This window comes from Coenobita brevimanus, chromosome 29, assembly GCF_032717465.1.
Source record: "Coenobita brevimanus isolate Jiangsu-jjx chromosome 29, ASM3271746v2, whole genome shotgun sequence".
NCBI classification, from domain to species: Eukaryota; Metazoa; Arthropoda; class Malacostraca; order Decapoda; family Coenobitidae; genus Coenobita; species Coenobita brevimanus.
This window is the reverse complement of record NC_136982.1, coordinates 1,203,129-1,230,944: the sequence shown is the minus strand read 5'-3', so window position 1 is coordinate 1,230,944 and position 27,816 is coordinate 1,203,129. Positions and strand designations below refer to the sequence as shown.

The 27,816-nt window shown below is 40.1% G+C and overlaps 1 protein-coding gene across 7 annotated transcripts in view; it reads left to right on the top strand.

Moving 5' to 3' along the window:
- Pka-C1 (Protein kinase, cAMP-dependent, catalytic subunit 1) overlaps positions 1-27,816 on the top strand; it is a 417,464-nt gene that overhangs the window by 379,566 nt on the left and 10,082 nt on the right. For 6 of the 7 annotated variants that reach the window (XM_080268798.1, XM_080268796.1, XM_080268795.1 and 3 more), the window contains 5 exons: positions 1,083-1,165; positions 10,765-10,891; positions 11,236-11,331; positions 15,864-15,986; positions 22,771-22,935. In XM_080268798.1, the coding sequence (XP_080124924.1) occupies positions 1,083-1,165; positions 10,765-10,891; positions 11,236-11,331; positions 15,864-15,986; positions 22,771-22,935 (594 nt within the window). The remainder of the gene's footprint in view (positions 1-1,082; positions 1,166-10,764; positions 10,892-11,235; positions 11,332-15,863; positions 15,987-22,770; positions 22,936-27,816) is intronic. The other variant, XM_080268794.1, reaches the window with a different exon arrangement.

Genomic DNA, 27,816 nt, shown 5'->3' with positions numbered 1-27,816 from the left:
GATAGATAGGTACTGCAGATAGATAGATAGATAGATTTTTAAATGTGTGGGACGCAACTTGTCACCCTCAGGTGCTTGGCTGTCATCATTCTTGTCATATATATATACGGTATATATATATATATATATATATATATATATATATATATAATATATATGCATTTTAATGTGATGAGGAGAGGTAGATTCAGATGGTTTGGGTATATGGAGAGGATGGAGGATGATAATTGAGTGATGAATGTGAGAAGTGTTAACGTTAGGAGTAGGGTTGCAAGTGGTAGACCGAAGGAGACTTGGGATGAGATCATTGAGTGTGACCTCAGGAATAAGGGACTGAATAGGGAAGATGCCAGAGATCAAGCAGCATGGAGAGCCACCATTAGGTGGCCAAGGCTGATGCATGCAAGCACGTTGAAGCCTTTAAAAATGAATCGAGCAGACGATTGCATTTTAAATTGCTTCAAAATATGGTAGACATTAAGAGTAAAGTAAGCTGTATGTAATGTACAGAGCTGTATATTTGAATACCTAAAGCCTATACATTAATGGTATACCATTCATATTTCGGTGGACTCCATGTGAGTAAGGATACTGTACAGTATATGAAGTCTAAAGGTCTTCACAGAAAATCTTGTCTCTAAAGATAATTTTCATTTGTAGTTCAGTGACTACCAGGAAATTACATAGAGCATTTCATGAAGTAGCACGTGCATTTTAATTTCTGTGCCATAAAATTTTCAGACTTTTTCCAAGATCACTCAGGCAGGCAGTTGATAACACTAGTTTTGACTCACATAGTTAAGTTATACTTTATTAGGTTTAACAATATTTAGTCCTGCATTTTGTGTTTTCCGCAGCATCATCAGGTGCTACAAGTACAGTAATACTAGTTGTACTATACATATAGCTCTTTAAGGTTCTAGTTTCAGCAGGTTTTTACTTATTTTAAATTTTAACAGCAACATATAAAAAGACCACTACACACACAACACCATACAGACAGGTAACAAAGAGTATTTACCATTTTCACATACCCAACCCAATCTCCTTAATCAAGGCATGTATTCTTTCTAACTTTTCAGGATAATTCCAATTTGTACATGGTGTTAGAGTACGTGCCAGGTGGCGAGATGTTCTCTCACCTGAGAAAGATTGGCAGGTTTAGGTAAGGGTGTTTGTCCTTAGCTTCTGCACCCCAGGTTTGCCATTAGACTTGCTTGGCACCTTTTGGCATCATGCATTGTACCTCCTGTGCTACTGCAGAAGATTTATGACTTACAGAATGTTTCCTTCATGGTTTTACCATTTGCTTACTTTTTTATTATCACAGATGTTTTCATTGTTTTATTGCTTTGCCAGTAGGGTGTGTTGCATTTTTTTATTTACTTTATTATATTTTAGTTTGAGTGTTGTTAATGTTGTTTTGGTATAACAGTATTCAGTGTTTAAAGCATTGTCAGTTAGTTATAGAGTTGTGTTTCTTTTCATAAGTATGCCCTTCATACCTTGTGATTTAAAGTCTAAATGTATGGTGTCTTTTAAAATAATTTATTTCAAACTAAATATACCAGAAATGAAGTACAATATAAGAATAATGTAGACTGTAGCAGTGTGTGTGTCTTCCTGGTTTAGGGTGATATTTAGCCTCTTGAGTCAAAGAAGTCTTTTACAGCTGAATAAAATTGTCTGGTTGCAGCCGGAGCAAAATTAAGTCGTCATATGTAGGGTTACTCTGTAAAGAAGGTATTGGTGTATACATCTTATTACCGAAAACTGCATTAGTTTGGCTTTGTTTCTGTCATTTTCCTTTTGAAACACATCCATTGGCAAATGCTTTGGAAATATTGTCATCTTAAAATTACCGTTATTGATAAAAGTTTCTTTTCATCTCTGAGTCGCCTGACTGAGTACAGTATATTGGTATTATGCTGTGGCTCTAATATCAATCCCTTCAGTCTGTTATATATATATATATATATATATATATATTTTTTTTGCTGTTGCCAAACAGTATTATCCAGATTGGAAAAGATTTCCGAACTTGAGATTTCCGAACTTGAGAGGTTAGGTAGAGCCTTTTTTCACCCCCTCACTACAAGAGGCCTCCCCAGAGCTGATTAAAATGATCTGGGGATAGTTGTTGTTGTACATGTGCTGTTGCACCAGTTGCCAGGGCAGTACTCCCAAGGTGGATGGAAAGCTGATGACAGGGAGAGCTGGAGCTCCCGTTTCATCAGCCCTCGGGACTAGGTCCCGACCATCCCCCTTTGCTGAACTTTTTCAGTGTCTCAGTAACACAGAGAGTAGGCCAGCATGCTCGCCAATACAAGTTTCTCAAACTATCAACACCAAACTACATGCACGGTACACACCACACTTCCTTTTCCAAAATTAAATTAATCATAGTAAAAAAATCATAGTAAGAGAGAGTAAGAAGAGAGTGGATGAGGAATTTGGAAGGAAATTGAGTGTAAAGTGGAGGGACTGTAAGAAAATGTTCTGGGAAGAGGTGAAGAGAGTAAGACAGGGTGGAAGTGAGGTTAGCAGGGGAGTGAAAGATAAAAATAGTAGATTACTAGTGGAGAAGGGAGAAAAAGTGAGCAGATGGAGAGAACACTTTAAGGAATTGTTGAACATACAGGATGGAAGTAATGCGAGTATAAGTGGCTGGGGAATGGCTGGGAGAAGGAGGGAGGTGAGAAGACAGGAAGAAATCAGTAGGATAGAAGTTGTGGAAGCAATGAAGAAAGTTAAATTGGGGAAAGCCCCAGGAATTGATGGAGTGTGTGGTGAAATGCTGAAGCATGGGGGAGAGATTTTTTTTTTTTTTTATGCGAGGAAGAAGGAACCAAAGGCCATGAGCCCGCAGTAACAGTTCCCTCAAAGAGAAAAACAAAACACAATAGGGAGCCAAATTCAAGATCCGATCATTGTAGTAGAATGGATGTGGAAGATGTGTAGATTGGCCTGGGAGGAAGGTAGAGTCCCGGAGGATTGGAAGTCAGGTATAATTATTCTCTTGTACAAAGGAAAAAGGGAAAAAGAAGTGTGTGGTAATCATAGGGGCATTTGTCTTCTTAGTATAATAGGAAAAGTGTATGGTAGGATACTTATTGACAGAGTCAGAGAAAGAACAGAGGATTTAGTTGGAGAAGAACAGGGAGCCTTTAGGAAGGGAAGAGGTTGTGTAGATCAGATATTCATTCTTAGATCTTTAGTGGAAAAGTTTCTAGAGAAGGGAAAGAAGTTGTATGCGGCTTTCATGGATTTGGAGAAAGCATATGACAGGGTGGATAGACAAGGATTGGGGGAAGTATTAAGAATATATGGAGTAGATGGGAAGTTGTTGAATGCTGTGAAGAGTATGTATGATGGTGCTAAGGCTGCAGTGCGTGTGGATGGTGAACTAAGTGAATTTTTCTCTTTGAAGGTCGAGTTGAAACAGGGATGTGTCATGTCGCCATGGTTGTTAAATCTGTACATGGACGGGGTAATAAAAGAGGTACAAGGTAGGGTAGTGGATGTTGGAGTGACCCTGGTGAGAGAGGATAGTGTTTGGAAACTCCCTGTACTGTTGTTTGCAGATGATACTGTGTTGTTGAGTGAAGACGAAGGGGAGCTGCAAGGCTTGGTGGATGAGTTTGGGAGAGTGTGTAAGAAACGGAATCTAAAGGTGAATGTAGGGAAGAGTAAAGTGATGGTCTTTGAGAGAGGTGAAGTCAGTGAATGTACAGCGAGGTTGGATGGTGAGGAATTGGAAAATGTGAGTATGTTTAAGTACTTGGGTAGTGTGATGAGTAAGGATGGAGGTTTGGAAGGTGAAGTGCTTGAAAGGGTACAGCAGGGAAGAAAGGTTGCTGGTTATTTGAAAGCAGTGATAAGAAACAGGGAAGTGAGCATGGAAATGAAAAAGTTACTACATGACATTATTGTGATACCAACTCTAACGTATGGAAGTGAAGCTTGGACGTTGTTGGAAAGACACAAGTCAAGAGTGAGAGCAGTGGAAATGAGTTATTTAAGAGGAGCCTGTGGAGTCACATGGAGAGACAGGCTGACAAATGAGGATATAAAGGAGCGTTGTGGTGTGGATGTGGATGTGATAGGAAGCGTTATGAGGAACACACTGAGGTGGTTTGGCCATGTGGAGAGGATGGAGGGTGAAAGACTGATGAAGAGAGTGTATGTGAGTGAGGTGGAGGGGGGAAGAGGGAGGGGAAGGCTGAGGATGAGATGGAGGGATGGGGTGGAGAGGTATATGAGAGAGGGGGGTGTGAGTTGGGAGCAGGGCAGTGAAATGGCGGGGGACAGGGCGACGTGGAGGCGTTTTGTTTGTGGCCACCCCAAACGGGATTGAGGTGTCTGGCAATAGATAGATAGTTAGACTACACGTGGCCTCGGAGTCCCCGGGGGAGGGACCATAAATGCCCCCACCTTCTGCCCCTCTCCCGGTGATGACTCGAGCTGCCTGGAATCACTGTCTGACTCTCTTCTTCTTCATTTCTGCAACATTCGCGGCCTTTCCTCTAACTTTCGCCCTGTTGAGCACCGCCTCTCCTTCTCTAAACCTCACCTTCTTTTTCTAACTGAGACTCAGCTGTCTGAGGCAACTGACAACAGACCCTTTTGTGTATCCTCCTACCTTCTCTATACTCATTTCAAAGCCAAAGGTGGCTGTTGTGTATATATATGCAACGTCTTATCTTGCTCTTGTGTTCCTGAACTCGATACTTCTGAATTCTCTACACTCTGGCTTTGGCTTTCCTGTCATTCTCTGACTAATTAGTCAATCTCTGACTCTGTTTACTTATCTCTTAATTCTACTGATTATCAAAATTTTTTTGACTATCTTACTTCTACAATGGAACACATTCTATCCATTTCTCCTTTCTCTGAACTCTCCATTCTAGGAGATTTCAATGTTCACCACCACCTTTGGCTCACCTCTCCTGTCACAGATCCACCTGGTGAACTAGCCTACACCTTTTCTATCCTTAATGACCTAGAGCAGCTTGTACAGCACCCTGCCCGTATTCCAGACCGCCTTGGAGAGAGCTCCAACGTACTTGACCTTTTCTGTACAACTAATCTTTCTGCTTACACTGTTAACCTTTTCTCTCCGTTGGGCTCCTCCGATCACAACCTTATCACCTTAACGTGTCCTATCACTCCGGTACGGCCTATGGACCCTCCAAAGAAACGTTGTCTGTGGCACTTTGGAGCTGCGGATTGGGAGGCCCCCAGGCAGTACTTCTTTGATTTTCCCTGGAATGATTATTGTTTCCATGATCGGGAGCAAAAAAAAAAAAAAAAGCATTTAGACACAGGAAGTTGACTGCAGGGATTAAATATAATTAATTAATAAAGCATATTGCTGGATTTGAGGGGTTGTTGTTGTTGATCAACCCCAGAGTGTCTGGCTGAGCAGACCTATCAACCACAGGCCTTCGGTCCCTGCAGGATATTCCCATGCAGTGATCCACTAGATATGGGGAAAAGTGCAGAGGTTTGGTTCCTGGATGGATGTCATGTTTGCATCACTCCATTCATTTAGCAAGGACACCGTAGCAGGCCCCACAGCTTCATCCTGACTTAGCTGTTATCCATTAGTTCATCCCATTCCGTGTTTCTGCATGTACTGTGTTGTTGATCTTCCTGATGCCTTTCTCCTTCTCAGGAACTTCCCCACAAGGGACGGCCATGACAGAAGTCTCTCCAGACTTCAGTGTCGTTTCTTGTCTTCTTTGCTTTCTCTCCCATTCTTCTTCAATTCCCACTGCTCTTTTATGTAACCCGTTCAGTCTAATGATGTTATTTGTTTTTTATTGCTTCCCCAAGATGATTTTATTCAGATTATGAGAGTCTTTTCATGCTGGATAGGTTAGATACAGCCCTCATTAATCTCTTCACCACTAGAGATCCTTCCTAAAAAGAATAAAGATCATCTGGAGGTAGCAAGAATAAGTTATAAAGACATCACCATACGGAAGGAGTTAAATTGTTCAACTTCAAGGTAGCCAAATGTACTAACCATTTTCTTTTTTTTTTTCCACCTTCATATGTGGTCTTAATCTTCTAATGTTCTCACCTCTTGACTGATGTAGAACTCTTGTCATTCTTTTGTTCTCCCTAGATACCATGAAACTCAGCAGTCACAATGCCCTTCATACGGTTAATTAAATTGCATCCATTAGCATCCCACATTAATATATTCATGTTCATTTGTTTTTTCTTATCCTTCCAGATTACTTATAATGATACTTTAGACCATTCATTTTCATAGGCTTGACTTATACTTTATGGTCCTCTTACATTTGTCTATATGTAATCATAATGAAGCTTTGATATCATTAAGATATTAAATTGCAGTACCTGTACATGATGGGATGAATACAACCTATGTACTTTTTGCATGTAGTAATTTCTTTTCATGGGCATTTTTCCTGGAGGGGATGGGAGGATAAATGGGCAACCCCCCGTCATTGGGACGGGGATATTCTATATAATATTACCCCCACCCCCCTCACCAATAGTTCAAATAATCCAGGGGAAAAAAGCAGAAATTAAATCTGCAATTACCTGAAATAGTTTTTGTTTGCATGAAAAATACAGTTATTTTAAGACCTGAATATTGAATATTATAACATCAGAGAATGTAAGTTAATCTGATGTAGGAAGCACAAGTTTAAAAACAAATATAACTGTGATGATTAAATGGTGCCATATTTGGCTGCAAGTAATGAATTATGCTATTTTTCTTGTCATCATACTACAGTACTTAACTGACATTTTGCTTGCTTTAATTACATTATATACAACCAGTTATAGAAGCTCACTTAGCAGTGGCCTGCTTGTCTCAAAAGTACTGAACATCTACTTTTTAGTCTTGGAGGTCACACCTCCAGTAAGCAGAATAAATCTATGCCAATGTCTTTCACAGTATTAAGCAACTAGTGATTCTTTGTTTATCCCATGCATCTCCATCTCCTTCTCCTATGTAGCTGAACAGTCATAAATATCCTGCACCTGACATTTCATACTTTATTAAAATTAAAAACAATTGTATAATGGTCCATCCTGGTAGATTACTTTATCTGCAATAAAACTGTATCACTGTACTGTATAATACTCTATCCTGGAAGGTGAAGGCAGTCAGTGTTCTGACATTTAATAAGGTCCTGCCTTCATGTGACTGAATACAGCATTGTGTAACAAGTCAGATTGTTTCCTCCAACCCAGGAAACTATTTACTGCATTGGGTGGTAACCATATAACCAACAAATCAATGCAGGGTGGTAAAGTGGGTAAGGGGCTCCAGCTGGATATGGCCCATTTAGGTTTTAAATCTAAGAGGTGGGTGGGGTTTATTGCTCACAACACCACTTAGGGGTGAGCAAGTGATCATTCTTGCCTTAATGTCTGATATTAGTAGACTAGCCCCTGAGCCCCTAAGCTTCAGATGGATCAATAAAAGCATAAGCAGTGCCCATTGTATGCAATATTCAGTTTGTCCGTATTTGCCCACCACTACACACACGTACACAGTTCTTCCTCATAATAACCCGTTATGGGTGACATAAACTACTTGTTCTTTATGACATGCAGTCTGTGAGCAGTATGTTCTCAGACTGCTCGTATAGGCAGCATCTCTCTGAGAACACAGTTTTTCAACCATTTTTCCTACATTATGATCCATATATTGCATGCATAGAAATGGTGCTATTAATCACAGAAACTATGCAAGTTTCTTAATTTTAATGATGGTAGGGCTTGCAGGGGTAGATAAGATGGGGTTTCCCAACTGACAGTTGAGGAAGAGGTATGTGTTTTGGCTCAGAGCAGCGTGTGTTTTGTCTTTGGTGGTGCGGGGTTGGGAGGAGCGCTTGGTAAATAGGAGTTTGTGATGTCGGAGGTGACACTGGATTTGGCTCACTTCTGCCTGCTATTTCACATCTTTTGGGGTGTTAGGCATGTCCAGGGGTATACTGCACAAGGATTGTTGACCCGTCTGTGTACAAGGCCAAGAGGGACACCTTGAACATGGTACTAAGGAGAAGGACTGTATATATCTGCTGGAATGTCTGTCATTTATACCTAGCCTAGCCTAGACTTTTCAACCTCCTTATTCTATCTTAACTTTGTTTATTTGCCATCAAGCCTTTTTATAGAGCAGAGCTTTGGCTACCATCCTTTTTCTGTAATTTCTTTATTATCATTCCACTTACAGCTCAACCTTTTATCTGTGTAGCTTTTGAAAGTACCACAGCTAGTATCCATAGGAGTTCTTAAACCATCAGTTCTTTACATTATTGTGTCCCTATTATTCTTGATGTTTTGATGTTGCTGTTTCCATTATCTTAAAATTTAAGAGAAAAGTTTTCATTTGCTGAATGTGAAGGTAGATAACGAAGACATTTTTAAAGGAAATGATCTGAATATGATACCTTGATATACAGTATTTTTCACATTATATTCAGTACTGGAATGAAATCATCTGATGTCATTAAGTGTGTTCTGCCAGGTTTGCAGTGACCTTTTGCTAATTACAGACATTGTTAGATTGTTGCCCAGCAGAAGTGCACCATTCCAATGTCAGGAGAAGGAAGAATGTCTTAATTCATTGGTACTAAAGATAAAAGCTTATTTTAAAAACCCAATCACATGGTATGTCTAGTAATGGGCAGTGGGTCTCCTCTCAAAAACTACCCAAACTATGGAGCAGCCTTCATACTGGCATTTACCTTTGCTGTAAAGGCAATTCCAGGACAACTGCCATGGTGAAATGGGGCTGTACTCCTGTTTGATACCACGGCATCATGAACTGACCAGTCGCTCACACTAATCAGCAGAAGTGTTTGTAAGATGAAATTCATCATTTGGGTCATACTAAAAATGAAATTTAAATTTAAATATTTTATATTTAGTGTAGATTGACCCATCTGAAAAGCAGCGAGATAGCTGGTTCTTATGGTGGGTGATAAAAAGTGAATCAGACCTTAATATAAGTAACATATAGGAATATAGGAGACTGTTTTACTTTTTATAAAATATCAAGATGATGGTACCAGACACACATTAGGTTGACAGGAAAATAGATTTGGTGCCTGATAAGCTCATGCTGGACGTGACATAGTATCCCTTTCCACTGATATTGTAAATGGCCAAGTATAGCTTTCAGATTTCTAATATATTGTACTTTTGTGGGCAGCTGAGGTTCTGTATTAATGATAATTATTTTTATTAAAGTTTTGGTTTACCAGCTGTTTGTAACTGTAAGAGATTTTGTTTTTCAGCGCAATGAAATATAAATTTTGCTTCACTTGAGTGCATGTGTGTGCTGTTGTATACAGTATTTCTAAAGCTTATATAAACTGTAATATCTGGGGATGGAGATAAAGAATAATGTATGTGTATGCCCTGTGTTATAAAAGACAACTAAGAGGTGTTGGAGTTAGAGTTTGGTACCTGCTATGATGCTAGTGGAGGGAGAGAGACCAACCTAGGCTCTGTCTTTTTCTAATTTATTTCCTCTGTGAGATATCTTTGCTCTAAATCTGCTTATCTCATACAAACATGTAAAATTGGGTCAGGTTGATTATAAAGAAAGATCAATATGATTTGCAGGACGTGTACATTTCGTATGTCATGATAATGCTGGCTTTGTTTAGAAGAGAGGAAGATTGGTATAGTATTAGTCTAGAATTGATTAGCCTGTTCTAGTATGGAGCAGTTTACAACTTTTTCATGGCAGTGTTATGAGCAGCTTTATGTAGAATGAAAAACTTGTCACATATATTGAATACTTACAAAGATTTTTTATCATATGTAAATTGAACATTAGGACACATACAGTTTGGCATACAGTGTAAGGCTGTGTGCATTAGTTATATTCATAGAATTAATACAGTACCAGTATTTAACATAATTTTCAGTGTTTTTTTACTTGGAGTATAACCCATGAAGTGAAGGAACATTGTGGTGTGGATGTGGATGTGATAGGAAGCATTAGGAGAAACACTTTGAGGTGGTTTGGCTATGTGGAGGGGATGGAGTGTGAGAGACTGATGAGGAGGGTGTATGTGAATGAGGTGGAGGGGGGAGAGAGGTAGAGGGAAGCCAAGGATGAGATGGAGGGATAGAGTGGAGAGGTACTGTATATGAGAGAGGGGGGTGTGAGCTGGGAACAGGGCAGTGAAATGGAGTTGGAAAGGGTGACATGGAGGCGATTTGTTTGTGGCCACCCCTTACAAGATTAAGGCATCTGGCAATAGAGAGAGAGATAGATGACCCATTACCAGTGTCCTTTTTTTCTCTCTCTCTCTCTTTTTTTTTTTTTTGTATACCAAGTAATTTCATATTTTGTATCATAAACAGTGTAACAAAGAAAACTTGTACTGGTTATAATTAAATGGTATGTATGTGAACTAGGAGTTGATTAATTCCTTAGCACAAAGCAAGAGGATTAGTTAATGTAACAGATTATCATGACATATAGCTGGTTGTAATAGGTTAATGCTGAAATTGCATTATATAGTATTAACAGCAGTTATAATTTTTGGACTCTGCAGTATATTAAAGATGTTCGTAAATCATGGCACACTAAACTCATATTGTATTCCAGCTGTTCTTTGTGTGGTGTTCTGGTGCTGTGGGTACTTATTTTCTTTAGGTTGTTGATTATTGTATAATGTTAGAATAAAACTAATCATTTTGAATTCCTTTTTCAGTGAACCTAAACTAATCTTTTTAAAATTTGTTTTTCAGTGAACCTCACTCTCGGTTCTATGCTGCCCAGATTGTGCTAGCATTTGAATACCTCCACTACCTTGATCTCATTTATAGAGATCTAAAACCAGAAAATTTACTAATAGATAGCCAAGGATACCTCAAGGTTTGTTGTTGTTTTCTTGGGGAGGGGAGGGGAGGAGCATTTTTTTTTTATTTCCAATATACACATTACAGTTGCAAGGAGTGTCATTTGAAGTTATTGATAGACATATTGAATAGTTTGATAAATTGCAATGCAGGTAACTTTATTATATGGAATGTTTGTAAATTATGTTGAATTTCTCTCACATACAGTAGGAATGCATTATTGTTCATTATATGCATAAAATGTGTGTATTTTAGTGTATTTGTATATTTAATTAATGATGTTTATCTTGAATTTAGTCAGACAATGTGCATGTCATTTCAATGATTACTTTTAATATTTCATTACTTTTAATATTTCAGGTGACAGACTTTGGATTTGCCAAGCGAGTCAAAGGACGGACGTGGACATTATGTGGAACCCCAGAGTACCTGGCCCCAGAAATCATTCTTTCTAAGGTTCATTTTTTTCTGATACTTCTACTGTATTTAATTTCTCTTTCTATTTGGCCGATTATCTGGACATTGATATTATCCTTATCTGGCTAAAACGTAGGTGTTTTCTGTAATATATAGATATGTTAGAATACAGAGTATGAAATGGAGAGAGTACAGTAGTCAAGGACTTAGACATAATTATCACACAACATTGTTATAGAAGTTGGTCAGGCATATAGCTTAATTGATACATGTCCATAGTGGTGCTTTTTATATTATGAAGGTTGGGTTTGAATGTAATACTGAAACCGTTTTGACAATAACATGTGGTTATAAAGAAGAGTTGTGATGGCAGTTGTGTTTGATGGAAGTGATGAAAATGCTAGTGATGTTAGTAGTGTGAAATAGGTATTAGCTGGTTGGTTCCCATTACAGCCATGAGAGTGATTTATGGCAGTTGGTTGATATACTTTTTGTGTTATTAAATGTACTCAGCTACAAGTCCAAGGTGAGAGTCTCAGACTATAGCAGGTAACAAATTGTCAACATTAATGTAATTTTCTCCCATCATGCAGCAGTTTGAACCATCTTGATCATAATCCTGAACCTGTTTCTCATCAAAAGACAGTGGTGGTAGAATCAGTTTAGGCCAGACAACCATAAATACATGTCTAACTGTTGCAAGAAAGTGGCTTGGTGTCACTGGTGGCATGGTTATTCTTTGATCCCCAGACATAATGTGCTGCATTGTAGGGCTGGTGCACTGCCTATGCTGAAGAGTACAGGGAAGGAAAATTTTACTGTACGTATTGGGTTTGCACTAAAAAAAGAGAGGCCTGAACACGGGTGTAATGATGTGGATAATCTGCTGTGTCAATGATTATGATGATCTTAGTGGTGATGTAGTTATGTGCCATGAATAAATAATATCTGTCAGCTGTAATGCCAGGCTGTGCTCAGAAATGTGTTTGAGCAGCTGGCATGAAGGGCTTCCCCACCAGCCCTTGTTGGCAGTGGTGGATGGATGAGTTTGGTCGGCTGCAGTGACGTTGCAGTCAATCTGTGTTGGACAATATGTGATGAGTGTTGGAGTAAACTTCAGCATACTCAGTGGATGTAAGGGCTAAAGGGGGAAGTTGCTCTCTAAGTTCAGACTAGTCAGTCATGAATGTGGGGATGTTATTGGGAGTACAGTGGAGCGTACTGGAGATGTTAAGTGGCCTGCCCTGTTGTGGATAGGAAACATAGTGGGTGGGAGATTACAGTAATTGTAAGCAAGTTGCAGAAGGTATTAATATTTTATTTATTTTTTGTAAAAGTGAAAGGTCTAGAATTGATGGGGTGTGAATTCTGGCTGCTTAGCAGTTGGTAGATACAGTGGAGTGTGGAGGTGAAAAGTGAATACAACAGTACTACTCATCAAGCCATTGGTTATGACATCCCTCCAGTTGTATCTATGTATGCCTTCAAAGCTGGGAGATGTATGGAGGTGGAGGACTGGTATTGGGGCAAATTATTACTTATTTCAGAATTTGGTGAGAAAATAGTGATGCTGGGTGATGACTTAAGTGGACATTTAGATGAGTTCATGGGTCTCAGGGGGTGCTTGGTGGGGTGTGGTATAGCATAAGGAATGTTGAAGGTGAGAGAATACTTAATTTCAGTGATGTATTAACCATGGTTGTATGCAACACATTGTTCGTGGAAAGAGCAGGCAGACTGATGATATATGAATTGGGTGGTGTTGAAAGGCATACTGATTATTTCCTATTTAGTAAACCTGAATGGAAACATTTCAGTACAGTAACATGAAGGGGATTAGTGAAGATGAATGTCTCTCTTTATGGTAGGTGGTGGCACTCACCATCCACTCACTTGATGTAGTGCTGCTTTGAGTGTCTGCCAGTTCTTCTCTTCCATCCTTCCTTTCTGTCTTTCATTCCTTCACTCTTTCTTTCTCCTTCTGCAGACGGGTGACTTTACACTCTCTCTTCTGTCTTTCTTTCCTTCATTCTTTCCTCTACCTTCTGCTTATGGGTAACTCTACACTGAATGACAAACCAAATGATTTCCTGTACACCAGGGAACCATTTACTACGCTGGATGGTAACCATATAACCAAATTATGGCGTCTGGTGGCTTAGTGGGTAATTAAGGTGCTCCAATTGGATTGAGCCTGTGTGCTGTAGGTTTATATCCAAGGGGTGGTTGGGGTTTATTGTTTACGTAATGCCACTGAGGGATGAGTAAGACTGGTCACGCTCATCTTAAATGTCAGGACCAACTTGCCTAGCCCAGGGTTCCTATGCTCCTCATGGGGTGACGTAGGATTGGATGATGGATGGATATATGAATGTATCTCACAATTTAAATCATTTTCTGAAAAGAAGTAGGAAGAAGAGAAATGCATATGTTCCAAGGAGAAGCTTTTTCCTAAGCAGAGGGCAAAAGTTGGGATTTTTACTCATCTTTAACTCGTTTTCATTCTTTAATGGAAGTGATATTGTAAAAAACAAAGAACATAGTCAAAAGGAACATTCTGTTGTCTGCAAAGAGACGTCAAGTATAAAGGTGAATGAATTAAATGCAAAACTCGTCATGACATAAGTATATTCAGTGTTGTAGGAAAGGTATGTGGAAAAATTATTGTAGAGTATATTCAGTGTTGTAGGAAAGGTATGTGGTGGAATTATTGTAGAGGAAGGGCTGATCGAGATGACCTAGCTAGGCTTAGATCAGGACATCACCCAACCCTCCAAAGTTATCAGTTTATATTTGATTTAGTTATAATCACATATGACATGTATCCCACTTGTAGAATAGGTCCACACAACATAACACACATAATGGAGCACTGCGCAGCACACGCATCCCGGAGATGCAGACGCAACATCAGTGGTGGATGAAATCTGTGGGATGACCCCGTAGAGGTGGTTGCTTATTTGCAGTCAACAGATCTACTTGGTCAGGTGGACCGAGGGTAAGCAACAGCAACAGCAACAAGACACCATAGCATTGATGTTGCAAGTGCATTGAGGAAACTTCATATATATGTCCAGAGTAAACCCCATAATTTTGAGTGATTAATTAGGGACAGTGGCTGTGGGTTATGTTTGAGATTCATGTTTGTCCTTAATGATGAGTGTGCTAGTTGAGTGACACAGTCACTCTGCTTTATTGAAGCCAGTGTTCTTGTAAGTGTAGGTAATGTTGGAACTCTCCTGCTGCATTTGAGTTTTGGGGTGCAGTGAAGGTATTGTCAAGTCATCAAAGGGGGAAGAGTTGGTAGGTTGTGGAGGAGGTGGTTGAAAAGTTAGGGTGAAAGGACTGAGCCCTATAGAACACCACTGGGGAATATTCTAAATAAAAATCTTTGTTCAAAGCTGAAACCTTGGATATGTTTCCTGAGAGGATGGTGGTTAACCACTTCTTGTTATTGTCTTCCATGTTGATCTCCAGGTATTTGATGATCAGGATATGTCTTGGTACTGTGTCAATAGCTTTACAGTATTTATGTCTGTTAGTTTTTGTATGATTCTTAGATATATGAAAGAGTTAATGAGAAATATGGTATGAGGTTTTAATGTGAAAACAGCAAAAAATGCTCTGAGAGGAAGGACTTTTGAAGTAAATTGTAAAGATTTGCCAGGAGGTTGCATGAGAGTGAGGTAACCAGTAATAGAAGAGGTAGACGAAGTGTGAGTTGGGGGAATGAAGTGACAGGTCACATGAGGGAGGGAAAGAGAAATGTCTCGATAAGAGGGATCACTGCCTAATTTGGATGAAAATGCCTGGAGGTTTTGTTGTTAAAACCACCTTTCCCACAGCATCAAGCAATAAGTGGAAAGCTCATCTGCTTTTCGGTCATTTAACCCCTTTGGGTTGAGGTTCCTCAATTTGCTGAATGAGAATGCCTGACAGTAGCTAAAGTAAGATAATATGGTGTCCCCATATCCATAAAGAAGCTGAATAATCCTCCAACAATGCCAAAGTAAATATTGGAATGCCTAAGTCGTTTCCAAAGGGTTAATAAGTATATGTATATTACATTACGTTAATAATTTACAATTATAGTAATTGCCATTCATTGTCACTCATTGTAATGTGGCCCCATTGTCCCAGTGAACTGCAGGCTGAAGTAACCCTTTTCCTGCACTCCACCATCCTCCTTTCAGAGGACAGGGATGGATTTAAGGGACATTTATATAATCTGGCAGTGGAAGGTGTCTCTCTGTAGCATCTTCTTGCAGTTTACCAACAACTTTTATAACTACAGTATTATTAATAGACATTTTCCTTCATTTTTGGTTCTGTATGTGCTGTTCTGTTGTATGAGAAGATAGTAATTTGATGAATGTACACCATTTACTATTGTGGGTGGTAATCACATATATATATATAACAAGTAAATATATATTTGATGGGCCAGTGTGATGGAGCAGTGAAGTGTTAAATGATGGAAAGGTGGATGGATATATATACTACAACAATCATGTGTAATAATTTCATCACAAGAACATAGTGTTTTAATACCTGTGGCTCTTTCTTGACAGGGCTACAACAAGGCAGTGGATTGGTGGGCTTTAGGAGTACTCGTGTATGAGATGGCTGCTGGATACCCACCCTTCTTTGCTGATCAGCCCATACAAATATACGAAAAAATTGTATCAGGGAAGGTAAGAGCTATGACATGCCAACAGGAGTAAGACTATGTAGACATCATTATTATGCTCATCATGTTGCACTGTTAATCAAGTAGTATCCAACATTGATGTGTTAAAAAATGTATAGGCTATACCAGCATATATACATGCTAGTAGATAAAAAGTATGCACACTCACATACACAATAAAGTCTTGCTGTTGTGTATATTGGATTAATTACAAGAAGACTCAGTGTTGATTTAAGCAAAAGGTTAACTACACTGATTATATCATTATGTCTATCTATCAGTTCATTGTCAGATGCCTTAATCCTGTAGGGGGTGGCAGTAAATGAATTGCCATTATACTATCCTGTTTTTAGCTATCTGACTGCCATCTCCAGCTCACATTCCTTTTTCTTGTAAACATTAGTCTCTCAAATATCCAGTGTAATTCAGCAAAACTCAGTGCTGGATACTGCAAAATGCCGGATATTATGTCGGTACCTCCAGTTGGCTATCCATTGGGCATTGAACCAGATAATATGTCACCACCCTAAGCTATCCGTCTTGACCCGCTATCCTAAAAACTTTCCTACAATACACTCAATCTTCGTAAATCAATTCAATTTGGGTCTGGACCACTGCCGTGATTTATGAATAATAACTTTTATGTGAAAAATTAATTTGGGTCTGGACTTTGGCCAACCCGCCCCCACAGCACCCTACCTACACCTATCTAGGCACCATCAAACACAAACGTACAAATTTAGGAATATTCAGTGCATGTATTAAATAGAAATAAGCCATGTTAAGGGATCTCACCTTAATCCTATGACGAAATTGCTTAAGTGAATGGAGTGGGGTGGTGTTGGGAAGAACTTAGAACCTATCAGCACTTGTTCTTCCCAAACTCTTTCGCCAGCTTTGAAAACTTCTCTCCCCTCTCAACATGACAAGTGATCTCCAAACGTTGACTGTACAACAACTGCGGCAGTTTCTTGACGCCATACTGCTTAGAGCGCTTCATTGGGGGGTCGGGAGGGGCCTTGGCAGGTAGGAGGTGGGGGGAAGTTGCACAAAAAGGCAGGTAACTCTCGTACTCCACGGCAACGGTCTGTAGTGTGCGGACTGGTGGGACAAGAAGAGCAACAACATGGCGGCATTAGTATGCACATATGCCACCAGGGACGCGCGGTGATTGTTTGTTGGGTCGCAATTTTCAGTTTGAATCCAGCAGTTTACAGTTCTCAGAAAAGGCCCACTTGGGTGCCTAGATCCGCGATTTTCGTGACTTAACAGTGATTTAAGGTTGGCAGCAGTCTGATGGCCACCTAGCTTTGATTTATGAATCCGTAATTTATGAACACTTGATTTACGAGGATTGACTGTGTTACCCATGAGTAAAAGATTACCCATGAGTAAAAGATTAAAATTAAACAGTGAATATGGCATCAGTGGTCCCCCTACCTGGCACGAACCCAAACTGAATATTGATGAGATGCAGTTTGGGTTCATGCCAGGTAGGGGGACCACTGATGCCATATTCATTGTTCGACAGCTTCAGGAAAAATATATTGGTAGGAGAAGGGATCTTTATTTTGTTTTTGTTGATTTGGGAAAGGCCTTTGACAGAGTCCCTAGAGAGGTGGTGAAGTGGGCAATGAGAAAGCTTGGCTTGGAGGAGTGGCTGGTTAGGGTGGTTATGGCCATGTATGTGGGTGCTCACACCCAGGTGAGAGTGAATGGAGATTTGAGTGATGAGTTTTCCGTGAATGTTGGTGTGCATCAGGGGTCAGTCTTGAGTCCCATGTTGTTTATCATGGTACTTGAAGCCCTTTCACGTGACTTTAGAAACGGACTCCCGTGGGAGTTGTTGTATGCTGATGATTTGGTGTTGATTGCAGAGAATGAAAGGGAGGCGGAGGAAAGGTTTAGGAAGTGGAGAGATGGTATGGGGAAAAAGGGTTTAAGGGTAAATGCAGATAAAACAAAAGTGATGATATCTAGGGTTGGTGGCGATACTGTCAAAGACGAGGGAGAGTGGCCATGTGCAGTTTGCCCCAAGGGCGTGGGAAGTAATTCCATCTTGTGCGGTGTGTGTGATAAATGGATGCATAAGAGATGTAGTGGTATCAGAGGTAGACTGCGAGATAATGCTGATTTTATGTGTGCGTCGTGCCGGGGTGAGCAGGTGGAGATTGTCAGACGTGAAAGGATTGAACTTGCTGGTGAATCTCTTGAGTGTGTGGAAGAGTTTTTTTATTTGGGAGACATGTTGTGTGCTGGAGGTGGGGCTGGAGCTAGCTCTGTGGCTAGGGTGAGAAGTGGTTGGAAGAAGTTCAGGGAGCTCTTGCCTCTCCTGACATTGAGAGGGCTCTCCCTACGTGCTAAGGGGTCTTTGTATGCAGCATGTGTTAGGAGTGTAATGCTGTATGGCAGTGAGACCTGGGCAGTGAAGGAGGAAGATATTCGCCGGCTCAGACGTACAGAAATGACAATGATTAGGTGGATGTTCAGTGCGTCCCTGCGTCCAAGGCCTGGAGGGGCTGGGTTTACAATGGAAGAGTTGAGAGGTAGGATGGGACTGGAGTGTATTGGTGTTGTGATGAGGAGAGGTAGATTGAGGCGGTTTGGACATGTGGAGAGGATGGAGAATGAGACTGACTAAGAGGGTGTATGTAGGTGAGGTGGAGGGAGGGAGAGGGAGGGGTAGACCGAGGATGAGGTGGAGGGATGGAGTTGAGAGGTATATGAGGGAGGGGGGGGTGAGCTGGGGGGAGGGGAGTCAAATGGTGGGTGACAGAGTGACTTGGAGGCGTTTTGTCTGCGGCCACCATTTGCGGGATTAGGGCGTCGGGCTATATATAGATAGATAGGGTTATGAGGGGTAGACCGAAAAAGACATGGGACGAGGTCATTAAGTGTGACCTTAGGGTTAAGGGACTGAACAGGGAGGCTGCAATGGATCGTGTAGCGTGGAGAGCCGCCATTAGGTGACCAAGGCTGACACATGCAAGCATGTTGGAGCCTTTAAAAACAAAAATGATAAAATACAGTACAGTATTGACACAGTACATGTAGTACAGTAATACAGTACATAATTTAATCGTACATATCATAAGTAATATAAACAGTAATCATATACAGGTATAATTACGAGTGAGGAAGCGAAGCAAAGTCTACTGTCGGAATAAGGACAGCAGAGCGAATATGAGCAACCTGGCACACCATCACACTTTGCAGAGGATAATAACTTTTTACTTATGGCAGATAGAAACCTGATTCCATTTAATACGGTGCATACACTCAATATAATTCATGTTAGCCCATACCCTCGGTCATAAGAATGTAAGAACCATGCTATATCTGGGATTTTCCTGAGGAGTGTGTAGCAGAAAACTGAAACTTGATAATATTGAAAAATTAATTTAAAAAGATTTAATGTCGTGACATTAGGTTTTTATGCAATGAAATTAAATATAGATTAAATAGATGAAAAAATACTTTCAACTTTTCTGTATCTTGGGGGTGAAATTCCATAGAGTAGACACCCATTTTCCAGCAGTTTTCTGTTTACTGGCAAGACTTACAGCCAAGATTGTCTTGTGTGTGTTTTGGGGTCTGCCTGTGTGCAGATTGAGACCGGTGTCTGAGCCTTATGATACACATTACCTCTGGAAAGTGCATCGTACCACTGATAGCTTCCTGTTTCTGAGCTGGATGTTGCCTAATTTTGCCAGATATTGTTTTAACAGAACTGAGCCAAAGCATGAGATAATGTAATGGGATGGAAATTGTGATGACAGATAACTGAGAGTTTAGTGTACTTGTACCACTTTACTGTATCACTCCATCTCATCCTTAGTCTTCCCCTCTCCTTCCCCCATTCACATGTGCTCATACTATCAGTTTTATATGTGTATATTGAACTGCAATCCAGTACATCCAGGAAAAGTATAATGCAGCCATGTAAGTTTGAGATAGTGAAAAGTGTGCATACTGATACAGTGCTGATGCTGTAATGTAGTACATGTAAGTAATACAGAAAGAAATAAGGATGCATATCAGTGAATCATTAATTAATTTTGTCATGGAAGTATATACAAGAATACATTAAGTCCTTTTCATAAAGCATCCTTTTTGTTATTCCATTTTGCTTTTAAGTATACACTAATCTACAGAAAAAGATTGCCCTCAAGGTTGATTGCTAACGATGAAGTGGATTTGACAGTTTTACCATTTTAATGCACTACAGTTCTTTTACTTTACTTTGGCCCAGCTTTTTGCCCTGTTGCAGATTACTTCACATAATTCAGTGGCAGAATAAAATATAGTGGCTCTACAGTCTTTTCATAGCACTTCTTCATGACTAGCGTCATATTCTAGTGTCAGTCTCTTGTTAGAACTCAGTAATCAAATTGGAGAGATGGCAATTTTAGGCCAGGTTAGCGTAAAACAATTATAGTTATACAAATATCAGTATAGTTGTGTTATTCCAGAACTCGTACATAAATTGTAGAAATGCCTGAATATAACCTAGATGCTTGTAATTTTAGGTAAATTTCCTTCACTGATGTCCTTTCAACAAACATAATATATAACTGTTCAGTTTGACGATGAGGAGGAATTAATGTAAATTGCGTTAGAGCTCACAGGTGTTAACAATAACATTCATGTATTACAGTATTAAATTTGAAAGTTCTGTTGTGTATCTTTAGGTCTCTGCCCCCTAACCCTCAGCTTCTGTGTAAACTAATAATAATATCTTGTGATTACACATACAGCAAAAATCCGGTAATACGAATGGCAGGGGACCGAGGGTCTTTCAAACTATTGGTTTTTTCGGACTATTGGGAGGGACCTCTGAAAACATTAGACATATGTACACTCACGATCATTAATTCCTGCCCAGGGGTGTCCCCTTCCTACCCCTGTATACCCAGGGAAGAGGGGAGGGGGGGACAAAACAAGCTCCACCTGCCACTATCCCAGCTCCCGACCCTCCCCCATACCCCTACCTAACCCCCACCCCACCTGTCATACTATTCATCTTCACCTCTACAATAGAGGTGAAGATGAATAGTTTCATGCTGGTACATCCAAGGCCAAGAGCAAGTCCAAGCCAGATAAATCCTTAGATAAAGCCCTGAAAATTTTGAAAAAAGACCAGATAAAATAAAAAAAATTCGCCTTGACAAATTCGGAGTATTGGGATTTGCAGATTATTGGAGGCCGCAGTAGAGGACTTTTACTGTATTATGAAAATTCTTTACTTATGTCCCATTACAATTCAAGTAGAGCCCAGTGTATGGTATAATTTGTTATTATTAATAGACACCTCAGTTGCTCGATTGATAGAGGTCTTGGATCGGAAGAGAATATTCACTAACCAACGATGGTTTCAACCCAAGAAGTGTCCATAGGTATTTCTGTCACATAACTCTGGCAAAGAAACAGGGTAGCTTCCTGTGGCATTAATGATGTGGACCACAGTAGCCTAGCCTCAGGTTCTTCTATGCCTTACATGGGGAGTACTGAAGTACCAGCTATTTGTTGTAATTATTATTGCAGGTGTGTTGGAGCCTTTATAAATGATACGTATGATTTATCACTCGGAGCAAGTTCTGAGACTGTACTCAGTTTCATTTCACTTGACAGAACAGGGCCTTTCCTACAACTTGAATGCAGGGAGGTCACAGAGTTATGAGTACTATAGTTTAGTTACCCCAAAATCAGCTTGTTAAGTGAATGCTTGTACATCAAATCACATTACCTTTAAAAAGACTTGGTTCCTGACCACCACCACATTACACCTACACTGCCATGTATGACAGTTTTAAACAAGAATAAATTTAGTTACACCTAAAGCACATATAGCAATAACATTTGACCTATAATAATGTATAAGTACTGTAATGGAAGCAGAATGAAATAGAAAATAGTATAGGAATATACTGTATATGTACACTTACTGTACTTGAACAGTATACGGTACAAATGTTTGAGTTCATTGGGGTTGAGCTGCCCTTCTGTCACTTCACCACTGTTTGGAAGGCATGAAGTAAGAAGCAGAGCGAGCTCATTGTATATCACTATCATCATCATCATCTGGACCTCCTTTCCCACTCAAGGGCAGGCTGAGGTGTAGCAACGTCCAGAGAGCCCAAGTTTGCCCAGTCCAATGGGCCACATTTCCATTCACTCATCATTCAAGTCCCCAGAATCCTGGCTTTGTCTGATATGCCAAAAAATGTTCACCACATTCTGTAGCTTCACATAAAGGTATCCAATAGAGTCGATCATTTAGATAATACCGTACCTGTGTGTACAGCCCATTACACCAAATATGACCAAAGTGAGTGCAAGAGAGAATGAGAGTGAGGCAGCTTGTGGAAGAGTGGGAAGGAGGGGTGCATAGAGCTCACAAACTTGCCCCCAAGACATCAGTGTCATGTTATTCCACACTTTGTCCAGCTAGCTTCGCAGCTGTGCATGTCTTGAGTTTTCATTATGTAGGCCTCTTAATTGATTCATGGATTCTCAACTGGCCATTGTAACTTTGGATTTTCAGTACTTGTAATGCCAGAAAGTGCCCAGTACATGCCAGCATTATAACACATGATTCTTGTATAACTAGGCCTCCCTGCACTAAGTTGTGGTTGCATGAAATATGATAAACCTTATTTTTGAGGTAGGAATGAGTCTTCTTGGTGATGTATCAGATTGACCCACCACTTGGCTATCATCATAGGTGAAAGAGGCTGGGAAGCTTCATTAAGATGTACTCTAACTTAATCACAACCTTGTTATTACAGGTGCGGTTCCCTGGTCACTTCTCTTCTGACCTGAAGGATCTGTTAAGGAATCTACTGCAGGTTGACCTGACCAAGCGGTATGGAAACCTCAAGAATGCTGTTAATGATATCAAGAATCACAAGTGGTTTGCATCGACAGACTGGATTGCTGTATATCAAAGGAAGGTAAGATTGATCCAATGTATGCCCTGCTTTTTCTCACTGAAAAAGTACCGAAAGGTGGGCTGTTCAACTCACCTATTGGCTATTTTTTGTTGCACTAAGGTTTGTAGTGCAACATTTAGGGCACTTAAAAAGCTTTACTGTATGGGTAATGAAACACAAATGATTCAACATAGAAAAACACAGAAAAGGCATATTTGGGGGAAAAAAAAAAAAAAAAGTTATGTTTATCAACACCTGATGTGGGGCAGTTGGACTCGGTGGGCTTTCCTTCAGTGAAACATTCGAGGTTTTCATTCAAGTTGCTCCGACCTTTGATGCCTTCTTGCCCAGTACTGTCCATTAGTTGTGTGCCTTCAGGAGGCCCACCTCTCTGCTCCCCCTGCTTCAATTCGAATCGAAGCAGCCAGAAGAAGTTTGGTTATATACGTTGATTGGTCCTCCTTCAATCCATGACAGCTGCTAGCATTGAGCCATGGAAACAATATTTGGACTAAGGTACTTGCTGCTGGCAGTGATGGAAAACATGATAGATGTTGAACTGTTATTCATGATAATCTCCTCATGTTTTTTACCGTGCCTGAATATCCGGAGCTTTCCCGTAGGATCATCCGTGATGTTGGTTTTGCCATAATTAATAATGTTTGGAGGGGGTGCTCCCCTAAGGCTGTCTTCTACCTTTTTAAAGTAGGCCACTATGACCTCTTCAGAGACAGCAGCCTGCTTCCTCAAAATATTTTGGCATATCCTGGAGGACAGCAGGACTTTTATGTCTCTTCAGGAAGCCATGTACTCAGTCTGTACTTGGAAGATTATCCTTGAAATCTGGGATGTAATCTTTACAACTGTCCAGATAGTACTGATGAAGTTGCAACATATAAATTGCCCCAAAGTGCCAAGGCAAATTGCCTGAGTCAAATTGCCCCTTTAGTCTAAAATCATATTATTTTATAAACAAAAGCAGCTAACTTACTCTGGTAGGTGGATAAATATTAATGACACTCAGTTTGTTATTATATATCCAAGGGACAACGGAGGAAAATACAGTTAATCTTGTCTTTATTATTGTAAGTTACAGCTAAAAAAAATGTGAAAATAACAGAATGAGAAATTGATCACAGTTCACTGACCTTCAGCAAGCTGTCCCTAAATTTAATTTACAATATAAATTAGCAACTTCAGATTATAGCATCATATGAGAGTGTCAGATATACCCCTTTTTACATTGTCTGACCACCTGAGTCTCATTACTCCTTATTGAGTCTAATTGCCTCAAGGTGAGTCGAATAGCCCCATCTTACGGTAAGTAATGGTGGCAGTAGAATTACAGTAGAAGTTTGCATGATCTTAGTGGAAGGTTTTAATTTCCAGTGTCTTCAACACAAAATATGGTCACTAATTTCACTCTTGTAGCAGTACTGGTATATAATTACCAATCAAGGTCTGTTCACTCTGCACTAAGGTTTTTGTTTCCCCTCACCTCTGAAACTCACTCATACACACCTTAGTTGAAGCTTCCTCACCATGGATGCAGTGCACTCCAGTCTGCAAGAATAACTAGGCAATAAAAATGCATCTAACTGTATTTTTTTTTTTTAAATATATATTTAATTATTATAAATGAAGTCCATTGCACTAGCTCTTTTCCTACAGTTATGCCAGATGCTTAGATAGATGTGCTTAGAATTCAGAAAGCAGCCTTAGGATATTACCAGATCTGAACTGTATTTCTGTTGAAAGTAAGGCTATAAATTTTAGATGCTTAAGTACTGTATACAATGATCGTATTTTACTTTTACACAATTTATATTTTAACTTTCTCTTACTTTATGCGGTGTATACTAACTAATGCATGTTGCTATACTGTGTTTTTTTGCTTACCGTAAAGTAGATATAATACACTACTTGCTTTTACTTTGGGAGCTACTTGAGAATAACATTTATGGGAACTAGCTATATAACCAGTCTTTACTGTGATATAAAGGTAAGCCTATATAATATCTACTGCATATATATATATATATATATATATATCATCATCATCATCATCACCAACCGTTGAATGTCCACCGCAGGACCGGCCTATCCCAACATAAGTATATATCTATATGTGTGTACTGTATGTATCTATCTATCAATCAATCAATCAGTCAACCTATTTATCTATCTATCTATCTATCTATATAATATGTACATAGAGAGAAAGTAAGAGAGATATCAGAAGTCCCATTGAGTGATGAGCAGGGTGGCTTTAGGAGTGGCAAGGGATGTGTGGATCAAATATTTGCAGTGAGGCAGATAGTGGAGAAGGCTTTTAAGAAGGACTATAAGGTGTTTATGGCATTTATGGGTCTGGAGAAAGCATACGACAAAGTAGACAGAGAAGGATTGTGGAAGGTTTTGCACATGTACAGTGTAGATGGTAAGCTGCTAGGTGCCATCAAGAGTTTTTATGATGGTAGTGAGGTATGTGTAAGGGTAAATGGGCATGTAAATGAATGGTTCACGATCATTGTGGGCGTGCAACAAGGTTGTGTGATGTCCCCATAGTTGTTCGATATATATGTGGATGAGGTGATGAGAGAAGTAACAATACGAGTGATGGAGAGAGGGATGGTATTGGTAATGAATGATGATGAACGGAATATGGTATCTCACATTTGTTGTATGCTGATGATGCAGTGCAACTTGCAAATACCAGACAAGAGCTTGGTAGACTAATGCAGAGTTTTGCTGATGTCTATGATCATCATGCCTTGAGAGTAAACATAGAAAAGAGTAAAGTGATGGTAATCAAGTGAGAAGGTGACTCTTAGTGTGATATTACAGTGAATGGAAAGAGACTGAATTGGTGAGAGAGTTCAAATACCTGGGTACAGTGACAGAAAAGAGAGGAAAATGTGCAAAAGAAGTGGAAAGTAGAGTGACAAGGAAGGAAGGTAGCTGGTGCTATGGAGGCCTTGATAATAAACAGAGGCTTGAGTGTTGCTGCTGCACGAGGCTTATGCGAAGGAGTGTTAGTGCCAGTTTTAACATATGGATATGAGACTATGGTGTGGCATGAAAGTGAAAAGTCAAAAGAGTGAGAGCAGTGGAGATGGGACTGCTGAGGAATGTGTGTGGAGTAGAGAGAATGGATAGGATATGAAGTAATGTGACTCGTGAAGGATGGAGAGTGAGGGAGTCTGTGGACACCAGAATTGAAGAGAGTGTACTGAGATGGTATGGTCATGTGGAGAGAATGGATAACAATAGAGTGGTGAAAAAGGTACATCTGAGCAAATTTGAAGGAGGGAGGAGGTGAGGTAGGCAAAGGAGAAGATGGAGGGATGGTGGATGAATGTGTAAGGAAGAGAGGTATGGAAGTTGGTGAGGCTGGGGACTGACAAGAGATCAAGATGGCTTGGTAAATGTTGTGAGAAAAAGTGCATGATCAGTCATTTGGCACTCCTTTAAACGTGACAGCGTTGGGATTGGCTCTATCGGATACATTTATGTGAAGCTACAGAACCTGGTGAAAGTTTTTGGCATATCAGATAAAGCCAGGATTCCAGGGGCTTGAATGATGAATGAATGGAAGCATGGCCCATTGGAGTGGGCAAACTTGGACTGTCTGGATGTTGCTACTCCTCACCCTGCCCTAGGATGGGAAAGGAGGTCCAGATGATGGTGGGACATATGTATACTGTATATATATATACTGTATATATATTTTTATTTATATATAGATGCCTGATATATATATATATATATATATATATTTTTTTATTTATATATAGACGCCTGGAGAGATCATTATAATCAGTTGCTGAATGAGGAGTTTGACTGGAACAGGGAAGGTTTGGAGTCAGCAGATCCAGTGTTTGACCCTTGGCCTTTGATTCATGCTGCTGCTGTGAGCAGGGCAATAGGCAGGATGCAGGTGGGGAAGGCAGCAGGTGTGTCTGGGTTGACTGCTGAAATGCTGAAGGCCTCAGGAGATAATAGAGTTGGTTTAGTCACTGACCTGATAAATACGGTTATCTAAATATGTTTTCCCAGATGATTGGTTGAAGAGTGTGATTGTAATTTTGTACAGGGGTAAGGGTGATGCCCTGTAAAGGAGAAATGAAAGAGGCATAAAACTTTTGGACCAGATAATAAAGGCAATGGAGAAATTTCTAGAAGGTATGGTTAGAGAAAGAGTGAATATTGATGAGATGCAGTTTAGGTTTATGCCAGGCAAAGGGGCTACTGATGACATATTCCTTGTTCAACAGCTTCAAGAAAAATATACAGGAAAGAAAAGGGATCTGTACTTTGTTGATTTGGAGAAGGCCTTTGAAAGAGTCCATAGGGAGGTGGTAAAGTGGGCAATGATGATGCTTGGAATCTAGGAGAGGCTGGTTAGAAATGTGGCTATGTATGTGGGTGCTTGGACACGGGTAAGAGTGAGTGGTGATTTGAGTGATGAGTTTTCTGTGAATGTTGGTGTGCATCTGGGACCAGTCTTGAGCCCCTTGTTGTAGTAGTAGTAGTAGAAGTTGTCCCCTAGGCAGTCTGGCTGAACAGCCCCGATTCTCTGAGGAAGGTCACGGCCGAGACCGGGCTTTCCCACAAAGCTCTCAAGGAGTGTATGTTGTGTTGTTGGCATAGGTGATTGTGTGCAATGCAGTCTTCCATAATGTGCTTCATAATATGGGGTGCTGTATCACATCCTGGACAGGCATCAGCGATGGAGTCATCCAGCCACTTCTAATAACTTTAGTGGGCTGGATGATGCCTACATCTCAGCCTGGCCAGGTGGACCCTGCCCTCACGAGGGAGATAGGATTTAGAAGAGTGGATATCAGGAGGCCGTGCATGTAGCTGTGTGTTGTCTTTCAGTGACTGGATGGAGCGGCG